Below are 11326 nucleotides of genomic sequence, written 5' to 3'. Positions count from 1 at the left end.
TGGGACGAGGTGCTCTGTGGGATAGCTGCCCACAATGCACCACTCACAACAGCGCTGCAACTGGTGCAAGTGTGGACACACTGCAGCGCTGGTCGCTGTCAGTGTGGACACACTGCAGCGCTGGCCATACACAGCTGTACGACCACAGCTGTAACGGCCAGCGCTGCAAAACTGTAAGTGTAGACAAAGCCTATATTGGCTTCATGATGCTATCTGTCCTGAATATTGCAGGAAAATCCTCTCATTTTGTTTTATGAAATTGGAAATGTCAAAAGATAGAGTCAAAGCATGAGTGTACTCAAGTGTTTGTTTATTCTCATTAAAACAGCACAAAAATTGTGATTAGGAGCCATACTGTTTGGGTCAGTGAATTAAATTAATTGTATTTAATATTTCTGGAGAATCTTAGATTTTGTGCAATGAATTTTCCATTAGGATATGTTTTATTACAGCTGCAGATAGAGTTGGGTTTAACAAGTATTTAGTGCTAGCTGACACTTCTTCATTAAGACTTTTCTCTTTGATAATTTACAGAATGACTGAAGATTAAAAGGACAATGGGCTGCGTGTATCCTGATGGTATCTTGTGTACAGTGACATGTTACTTGCTATGGCATCTGAGACTGAAAAGGCTCATGCTCTTCTCCAAACTTTCAGCACAGCTTCAGTTATTTCCAGTTTAGGATTGGGAATATTCTGCTTCATAGCAGACCGACTTCTGCAGTTCTCTTTCATTCAGCAACACGACTGGCTCCGAGCTCTCTCTGATAATGCAGTGCATGGTATGGTGGGAATATGGTCCTGGGTGATAGTGATTGGGCTCAGGAAGAAGAGTGACTTTAGTGAAGTCATTTTAGCTGGTTTTCTCTCTTCTGTCATTGATGTCGACCATTTTTTTCTAGCTCGCTCCCTTTCATTACAGGTAAGCAAAGTAGATCAAAGTTTAGTTTGTTTTCTTAATTATTTTTGCATTTCCACCTACTTCTAAACACTATATAAGCTCTTGGAGCCTAAAGTTTGCAGTTAGAGGTCTCATTGCTTTGATGTATTTAATTGGTTTCGTTTAAATGTTTTTAAAACATATATAAAAAGCTATATTTTATGTGTAAAAATTCATTTACATCTCACTGCAATTTAAAGTATAAAAGCCCAACATGGCATTTTTTTCTCTTTTAAAAAATGTGTGGTATTAGATGTAGATATTTAAGTTCTAGAGATTCTATGCATATAGTTCCTAACATTGGTATATCACTTGCTTTGTTAGCCAGGTTACACTTGTGTGCAGCTTCATACACTTTGTGTCTATTTAAATGGAATTGTCCCTTTTTTTCTTTTAGAATAAGTAGTAAAAGCAGCCAGATGACAGAACGTCCAACTGTTATTTAGTTTAAATAAGCTTAGGCATTGACAGATTGAAAATTAAGCTTAGCTAAGGCTCTGTTTTGCAGCTGCAGGAGGAGGAGGTGGTGGTGGTGGTGGTAAATAATTACAGGTGTAATTTTAGGACCACAGCTATTTGTAGGCAACATTTAAAGTCACTTGTATGTTGCAATTATTTGTGCTTGAAATTGTGGCGGAAAAATGGAGACCAGCATTTGAAAAATCTCACTCTTAATCAACAATTTGATGTTTGTAGCCAACTACCACTGGGGGTACTCAAGAAGGATTTGACACTAGGTTGATTTTCTTTGGATTAATAAGAGTAGTAAATATGACAACAATATTAGGGAATATATTTGTATAATAGATAGTGATCTTTTTTCAGGGCTGTTTCTGTCAGAACAAAGTTCTTGTGCCCGCCTTGTTGGAGATAACCAGATTTGAGTATTCTATGTAACACATTAGTTAAATCTAATAGAAAGTAAAGAACAATATACAAATGTTTCAGCTTGGGAAAATGGAATTTTCTTAAATTAAATTTGTAAGGAACTTTTTGTGTAAAAAGCACTATTATTTGTAACAGATTTTAAAATCATACTTGTGCTTGAAAATATTGTACCTCCTGTTGTTGCAGGATACACCTACAATTGCTATAAATAAAAGATTAGAGAGGGAAATACTCAGTTTTTTCAGTTTGTGTACTTTGTGCATTTGACTGTACTCTTTGGATGGTCAGTTTCCCCGTATGTTTGTGTGGGACTTTCATATCACAGAGAAGGCAGAACGCTTTTGATTTTTAAATAGAAAAATATTGTAAAACCACAAAATTGTCCGAGGACACTTAACTCATTATTTGAAACTGGGACATGGACAACCTGAAAGCTAGTCAAACAGTTTAAATAGAATTTATTTTAGATCTTATTTTAATGAACACTTGTCATCTGTACATCCACTTATTTTTTAAAACCTGCTTTGTATATGTGAATCACTAAATACTAATTGTTTTAAAAAATCTAGGTTTTTTTTTTGTTTTTTTTATTTTTATTTTTTAAAGAATCTATTTGCTATCCTGAGCTTTTTTTCTCAAACAGGAATATTCTGAAAATAAGTCTTTTTTTCTTAACTATTTCCAGTAGATGGCAGACTTCACCAGCAGTGACAGGTTTCAGAGTAGCAGCAGTGTTAATCCGTATCCGCGAAAAGATCGGGAGTACTTGTGGCACCTTAGAGACTAACATTTATTTGAGCATATGTTAGTCTCTAAGATGCCACAAGTACTTCTGTTCTTTTCACCAACAGTATATGTCAGTGCAGAAAGGATAATATTTGCATGTACAATACTCTACCTTGTGCTATCATTCCTGTTTACAACTACAGTACTCTGCTTGAATCTACTTTTGTGAATGATTATTTATTTTTAAATGTCCTTGCTGTTCTTTTGTAGTCTAGTAGAAGAGTATTTGTTTTTTTCACATTCCAACTCTGACAGTTATTATATATTATGAAAATTCAACACTCAGTATTACAATAGTTAATGAAAAACAGTATGCTTATGAAAGGATTGTGACGAACAATTCTTTCATTAGCTACAGCATAGAGGAACTATACTGAGACTTTTCACCTCAAGATTTGAGTAATGAAAAGTACCTCCACTAATGAAGAAAGGAATAAAGAATAACATCCTCTGACACTGGTCAGATGTCATGTTGTTAATTTCTTTCTTCAACATAAATCTGTAGGATCTAATCATAAACTGGAAGTCAGTGGGCACTTTACCATTAACTTCAGCAGTAGCATGATAATGTATTTTCTTCACTATTAGAAGTGGGCATTCCTGAAGTACCTAAAAGTATCTAAGAGAACCTTTTACTCATTCTTGTTACAAAATTTTGCTTTAAGCGGCACATTTCATTCCCTAGATAAGTCAGACTAATGACTTAAGTGTTGATAATATATTAACTGTAGATAAATAGTTTAGTCATGGAGAATTTTGCTCAGTAGGTTTATCATTTACTACTATTGAAACATGCCTTGGAAAGTTGTGACTGTCCAGGGTACCTGTTGATGAATAGCTGCTCAGTTTAACATTTCATGTGAAGGACAGGAATTCTTATAATGGAATATCCTTTACTTTTAACACTGATGTCAGCACTTGGAGTAAGCCCACACTCAGGTATGAGATCCTTTTACACTAAAGATTTGAATCAACAAAAATTACAAACATGATTTTTTTTCATTTAGGAATGGATCAATTCTGTGTAGCATTACTATCCCTTTTTTGACTTGAGAGCAGTTTCCAAAATTCAGGATCTCTCAAGTCATTGTTGTTAGGAAGAGAAATTATTGATGGAATCAGATATTTCTTGGATGCGGTTCTGTTCATTTACAAAGAATATACCAAGTCCTATTTCACTGAACACAATAGGAATCAGAAAAGAGTTTCTCTACTTACAGTTCCATGCCTAGTTTCAGCCACCACTGTATTCTAAAAGCATGTTCTCTACTGTATCCAAAAAGTATTCTCTGTAAGTTTTTTCTCAGGGCCATGCTCCCAGTGCTTGTTATGGATGTCTCCTTGGCTTTCTGCTTGTGTCTTTCTGTGTATTTTTCTCTGTCATGCTCACACCCAGCTCCACCAGTCAATCCTCTGCATTCACTGTATCAGTCCCCAGGGAAATCCCCTTGTGCCACATGGTTCAGCTTCTACACAGACTTTGCCATGTGCCTGTGTTTTGGGTGATGCTCCTGTAGTTTCAGCTACCTGATTTCATAAATGAGATCAGTAGCTCTTTACACTTATCTGTGAATGAAAGGTGGCTGCTACACCACCAATTTCAACAAGACTTAGCCCAGACTATAACAATTATATGAAATAAATTTTTATTTTTTCTAGGGCTGTCCAGCGATTAAAAAAAATAATCACGATTAAACAGTAATAGGATACCATTTATTTAAATATTTTTAGATGTTTTCTAAATATTCAAATATATTGATTTCAATTACAACACAGAATACATTGTACAATGCTCACTTTATATTTATTTTTATTACAAATATTTGCTTTGTACAAAAGAACTATTTTTCAGTTCACCTAATACAAGTCCTATAGTGCAATCTCTTTTCATGAAAGTTGAACTTACAAATGTAGAATTATGTACAAAAAAACTGCATTCTAAAATAAAACAATGTCAAACTTTAGAGCCTACATGTCCACTGAGTCATACTTCTTGTTCAGCCAATTGCTCGGACAGACAAGTTTGTTTACATTTGCAGGAGATAGTGCTGCCTGCTTCTTGTTTACAGTGTCACCTGAAAGTGAGAACAGGTGTTCGATGGCACTGTTGTAGCTGGCGTTGCAAGATATTTATGTGCCAGATACACTAAAGATTCATATGTCCCTTCGTGCTTCAACTACCATTTCAGAAGACATGCATCCATGCTGATGATGGGTTCTGCTCAATAACGATCCAAAGCAGTGCGAACCAATGCATGTTCACTTTCGTTATCTGAGTCAGATGCCACCAGCAGAAGACTGATTTTATTTTTTGGTTGTTCAGGTTCTATAGTTTCTGAATCGGAGTGTTGCTCTTTTAAGACTTCTGAAAGCATGCTCCACACCTCATCCCTCTCAGATTTTGGAAAGCACTTCAGATTCTTAAACCTTGGGTTGAGTGCTGTAGCTATCTTTAGAAATATCACATTGGTACCTTCTTTGTGTGTTGTCAAATCTGCAGTGAAAGTGCTGGGTCATCATCCGAGACTGTTATAACATGAAATATATAGCAGAATTCATGTAAAACAAAGCAGGAGACATACAGTTCTCCCGCATCAGCATAGAAGCATGTGCTTTGGAATCGTGGCCAAAACATGAAGGGGCATACGAATGTTTAGCATATCTGGCACGTAAATACCTTGCAATGCCAGTTACAAAAGCGCCATGCAAACGGCTGTTCTCGCTTTCAGGTGACATTGTATATAAGAACCAGGCAACCTATCTCCCGTAAATGTAAACAAACTTGTTTGTCTCAGTGATTGTCTGAACAAGAAGTAGGACTGAGTGGACTTATAGGCTCTAAAGTTTTACATTGTTTTGTTTTTGAGTGCAGTTATGTAACAAAAAAACCCCTACATTTGTAAGTTGCACTTTCAAGATAAAGAGATTGCACTACAGTACTTGTATGAGAGATTGAAAAATACTATTTCTTTTGTTTAGCATTTTTACAGTGCAAATATTTGTATTGTATATTTGTATTAAAAATTTAAAAAATAATAAAGTGAGCACTTAACATTTTGTATTCCGTTATAATTTAAATCCAATAGATTTGAAAATGAGGAAAAATATTTAATTTCAATTGGTATTCTATTGTTTAACCCTGTATCCTTTTCTGCTGATGCCTGCATATGCAAGCTTCTTCTGTAGGAAGCTGGTCATGTTGAAGAGATCACACAGTACAGCCTACTCTTTCTTGATCACCACAAAGCACTAAATAACTTGATAGGAGCATTGCCAGCGGATCGAGGGAAGCGATTGTTCCCGTCCGTTCGGCACTGGGGAGGCCACATCTGGAGTATTGCGTCCAGTTTTGGGCCCCCCACTACAGAATGGACTTGGACAAATTGGAGAGAGTCCAGTGGAAGGCAATGAAAATGATCAGGGGGCTGGGACACATGACTTACGAGGAGAGGCTGAGGGAACTGGGCTTGTTTAGTCTGCAGAAGAGAAGCGTGAGGGAGGTTTTGATAGCAGCCTTCAACTCCCTGAAGGGGAGTTCCAAAAAGGATGGAGCTCAGCTGTTCTCGGTAGTGGTGGATGACAGACAAGGAGCAGTGGTCCCAAGTTGCAGTAGGGGAGATCTAGGTTGGATATTAGGAAACACTATTTCACTAGGAGGGTGGTGGAGCACTGGAATAGGTTACCTGGGGAGGTAGTGGAATCTCTATCTTCAGAGTTTTTTAAGGCCCAGCTTGACAGAACCCTGGCTGAGATGGTTTAGTTGGTGTTGGTCCTGCTTTGAGCAGGGGGTTGGACTAGATAACCTCCTGAGGTCTCTTCCAACCCTAATCTTCTATTATTCTATGATAACTGATCAGCTTTTGCTAGTGGTCTGTCTGCATGTGGACTGAGGGGCCAGTTCTTTGGAACCTTGCCACTACCATTTGTTATATAGAAAAAGAACATTCTTGCTATTGAAGGCTGACAGTCATATGGCAAGACACAGTTTCTATGTTTTTAACTTGCTCTGAGGTCTAGTATAGTATTATGTTTTTAATTTCTATTTAAATTTGTTGAGTGCCCATCTAGGACTTTTGAGTGTGATTACATTCTATAAAAACAATTACCAAAATTAATAGATTTTTGAGAGCTCCTTAAATCAAAGTACGGAGACTTTATATTGAAACGTACATATGTGTTAACTTTATTGATCATGTTTTAACCTACATAGATAGTTACAAAGCAATGATTAACTCCCGAAGTCCTATCCTAGCATACAGTGAGCTCTATGTAAAACCTGGGAAAGATTCTCTATGGGTGGTTTCTTCTTTAGTTGCTCCAAAATCCTCTTCAGGAGTGCGGAGGGGTTATATTCAAGTCATTTCATTAGAGCGAACACATCCTGCCTTGTTAATAAGTTCTACCTGAATTTATGTTGCAAGCTATTCAATGAAGATACAAATCCTTGCTTCCTGATTGCCTGAGAGATCAGTAGTTCTTTTGAACTGCTATTTTTCTTTCCCTTTTAGAATATTAGTTGAAAAAATTGATATGCTAAAGAAATGTATGGCTGCACACATAATGGAGAAAGTTCTAGGTATTTCTAATAGGCATATTTGCAATGTCTTCCCCAATACATACATACATGGTGAACATTTATTGATCCTCTTGTGACAAACAGTCCATCTGATCTCATCTTAAGCAAAATCTCACACTTTTATTATTCTATCTTGATAAATACCTCAACAGAAGCCAGTATCATCTTGTTGAATTGAGTTAATATTAAGTAAGTTCAGTGTAATGGTTATTAGCCAACAATTGATTTTAAAAATTTTGAAGTTGATCTTAACTATATACGTAAACAACTTTTAGCATTTGAAAATGTTCTTTGTCCATAAACAAGGAATACTGAGCCAAGAAGACAGCAAAATGAGCTGGTGGGTGTTTTTAATTGCAGTTTGTTCATTTTGTTTTGTTAGAAATTACCTCTATGATTAAATAAGGTATATCTAATATTGACAAATTAATGTATTTCAGCACAGTAAATTTAGTTTTATACAAGGTGCATTTTGAGTTTTTTTGACAATAGTATATTGTACAGTTGTGTATTTCCTGTTAATTGTTTTATATGCCGTATATTGAATTTCACCGCAGCAGCATACTAGATAAGAACAGTTGGCTCAAATCCTGAGAGGGAGAAATGAACAAAGATAATAGTGAAAACAGTTTCTATTTGCACTTCTGGGGGAAGCAAATGTTTTTTGTTCACTTTATATTTCATCTGTAAACATCCGAGAAGCATTTTTACTTTCTCATGATGATGTTGATTGCCAACTGTATTTTTCCTTTCCACAGGCTGCTCTGACTCTTCCACAAAGACCACTTCTTCATTGTTCTACTGTGATTCCTGTTGTGGCTGTGACATTAAAGTTTATTATGCACCTTTTCAGGCTTAAGGACTCATGGTGCTTTCTTCCCTGGATGTTGTGTATATCCTGGACTTCTCACCATGTCCGTGATGGAATTCGTCATGGCCTCTGGATCTGTCCATTTGGAAAAACTGCTCCCTTGCCATACTGGTTTTATGTGGCAATCACAGCATCTTTACCTCATCTGTGTTCATTTGTTATGTATTTAACAGGGACCGGAGAACTAATGTCTATAAAACATGGAATTCGCATTGATGTCTAAGGATGATAGTCCTTGGAAGTCACTTGTTTTGAAGATTACAGTGAAGTTGATCCCTGTGCATTCCTCATGATTTCTAAATTAGGTAATTTGAAGCCACCGAGCCATTTATAATTCCAGAATCAATTATTTGTGGCTACAGAAATCTGTTGTCTTAATGGTGTTGATATAATTTCCAGGCATCCTCTTCATGACATCTGTAGTCTTCAATGTCAGTTCTGTAATAGCTAATTAATATATAAATTTCAGTCATTCCTAAATATTTAAATTTCCTCCTCCTACTATTATCTCTGCTATAGTAGTGCCGTTCTTCTGGTCACCCTCCACTTTGGGAAATACATTCTCCCTTTGAGCACCCACTTTTTTTCTGTAATTAACATTTGCATAGCACTTTGAAGATGCAAAGCGCTACAAAAGTACTAAGTATTAGAATTCAGTGCTGTATACCCATTCTGAGAAATATCTAACAGCTGTTTTTTGTAACTTGTTAGTTTACCCCATTTGAGTCTAACTTCTTGTACTCAGCTGGCTGGAAAAATAATGCTATTTGTTTTTTCAGGATGTGCTAATGATTGTCTTGGGAACACTTAAGTGTGAACAGTGACTGCTATTTAGTAAAATTTATTCCAAGCACTTCTCTTGCATAATTGCCTGATACTCACTTTCCAAAAAACTCTTATCTGGGATTTTTGGTTAGCAAAGAGAAAATAATTAGTTTAGGAGTATTGTGTCTTTTAAATAATGCAAACCTTCTGTAATTTCATACTAATAAATATTAATAATTTTATCTAATATTTAAACAATTGTGTTAAAGGCTTATTTGCTGCAGGAAAGTATAAGCTTTAAAGAATTTTCAGTTTAAATCCTAAGAAGATTGAAATGACTCCAGAAATATAGCTATTGTATTAAGAGTTTACTACTGTATCTATTACCTGTTACTGTGAAGTTTTTTAGCTGCAGCAGCTTCTACTAAATATAATATTGTTCCTCTACTTAAAAACAAAAGCACCTCATTATATGTAATGTTATTATTTTATGCTGGGAAAATGCAATTTTGTATATGGCAAATTCATGACAACGGCAGGAATGTGCACCATGAGCTTATTCAAAGTAACCTTTTTCATTCTGTAGAAATCTCTCAGAAAATCCCCAAAATAGAACTGTGTGTGTTAGGTTTTAGTGGGTAGCATTATAAGTTGTGAAATATTTGCATCAACCTCTTCCTTAAAAACTCTTAAAACAACAAATTCCAATTTATTTATAGGCGTAAGGAGCCAGATTCTTGGCTGGTGTAAGTTAGTGACTTCAGTGGAGCTATGCCAACTTACACCATCTGAAGATCTAGCCTGAGATGTTGTTTTTATGGAAGAGAAACTGTAGAGTTGGGTTTGTTTAAAATAATAGGAACAAACAGTAAAGAACAACTTCTGTGTTTTCTGCATTTTAGAGCTCTCTAAATTTACCTCTGCTATTGCTGACTCATGGGGGGCTGCATAGACCTCCTGTGCTATGCAGCTGTGCATACTGCACCCCATTCTGAAGAGTTACTTCCCGCCAATCCTCTCTCAGAAGCAGAAGACTAAGCACCACTTGAGTATAATATGGTAATTAGGCCTGTGAGAAGAATGTTGATGCAGTTATTCTGCTTAGCATGAAACCTAAAAGTCTTAAAGTGAGTACCCTCCTTGGAAAGAAAATTTGAGGGAGCAGTATGGCATGAAAAGAGGAACCTTCTTTAGGAGTGCTTTGCACAGCATGTGAATCTTTCCCTTTTACATGCAACAAATGCTGCAATGGGCAGTGGGTATCAAAGGCAGGGGGAGGCTGAGCTTCTGCAAACAGCCTTGTGTGGCCCTGTCATAAACAGATAGTTAAGGGTTAATGTCTGTTTTACCTGAAAAGGGTTAAGAAGCTTAGTAAACCTGGCTGACATCTGACCAGAGGACCAATAGGGGGACAAGATACTTTCAAATCTTGGTGGAAGGAAGTCTTTTGTTTGTGTTCTTTGTGTTGTTGTTCGCTCTCGGGACTGAGAGGGACGGGACATCAATCCAGGCTCTCCAAATCTTTCAGAATCAGTCTCTCATGTTTCAAACTTGTAAGTAATTAGCCAGGCAAGGCGTGTTAGTCTTATGTTTGTTTTCTCAACTTGTAAATGTTTCTTTTTGCTGGAAGGATTTTACCTCTGTTTGCTGTAACTTTGAACCTAAGGCTCGGGGGGTGACCCTCTGGTCTACAGAAATCTGATTACCCTGTAAAGCATTTTCCATCCTGATTTTACAGAGACAATTTTAATGTTTTCTTTCTTTAATTAAAAGCTTTCTTTTAAGAACACCTGATTGATTTTTCCATGTTTTAAGATCCAAGGGGATTGGATCTGGACTCACCAGGGATTGGTGGGGGAAAAGGAGGGGGGATGGTTAATTTCTCCCTCTGGGGGGATGTTAGAAAACACAGCTCTAAGGCTAAACAGGGCTCTAGGAAGACCCTGGCACCCTTGGTTGGAGACAGCACCGAACATAGAAGATCTATACTGTCAACTCTGACTCATCTCTCGATGCCCTTACCAAGTGTCTCAATATCATGTAAGCTGCCAACCTCTTCAATCACAGCTTCAAAGCACCTTAAGCTTCTGGTACCATTGGACAAGGATAAACAGTGTCATTGAGTACCACAGGACTTCAGATACTAGAGAGACTTGGCAGTGACTGTTCAACCAAAGTCTCCATTGCTGGTAGCTAGTGAACATCTTTTGCTACCAAGAACCTCTTGGTCTCTGGATCTTTTTGCGTCTCCAGTTCCATTGCCCCCCTTTTCTGTAGGAATTCCTCCATTAGAAAAAGAGGATGTTGTTGATGACCTACCCTTTGCTGCTTCCATTTTAGTGCAGGGTTCTCCAGTACACCCTGACCCTAACCCCTTCTCCTGAAGGGGCAGGGAAGATGCTCTGGGATCTCATCATTCCTGGTGAGAACAACCCTGGATGCCACCCCCTCCCTTGTATGGCCATGCTGGGACCTCTATTATCACCTGTTTTCTAGGGTC

General features: G+C 37.2%; 1 protein-coding gene across 3 annotated transcripts in view; it reads left to right on the top strand.

Moving 5' to 3' along the window:
• TMEM267 (transmembrane protein 267) overlaps positions 1-10507 on the top strand; it is a 31272-nt gene extending 20765 nt beyond the window's left edge. For all 3 annotated transcript variants that reach the window (XM_032780827.2, XM_032780825.2, XM_032780826.2), the window contains exons 2-3: positions 535-922; positions 7949-10507. In XM_032780827.2, coding sequence (XP_032636718.1) covers positions 599-922; positions 7949-8284 — 660 coding nt within the window. In that variant the 5' untranslated portion in view covers positions 535-598 and the 3' untranslated portion in view covers positions 8285-10507. The remainder of the gene's footprint in view (positions 1-534; positions 923-7948) is intronic.
• The last annotated feature ends 819 nt before the right edge of the window (positions 10508-11326 follow it).

This window comes from Chelonoidis abingdonii, chromosome 6 (assembly GCF_003597395.2).
Source record: "Chelonoidis abingdonii isolate Lonesome George chromosome 6, CheloAbing_2.0, whole genome shotgun sequence".
Lineage (NCBI taxonomy): Eukaryota > Metazoa > Chordata > Testudines > Testudinidae > Chelonoidis > Chelonoidis abingdonii.
The sequence above is the reverse complement of the archived record's forward strand: the minus strand, read 5'-3'. Positions and strand labels throughout refer to the sequence as shown.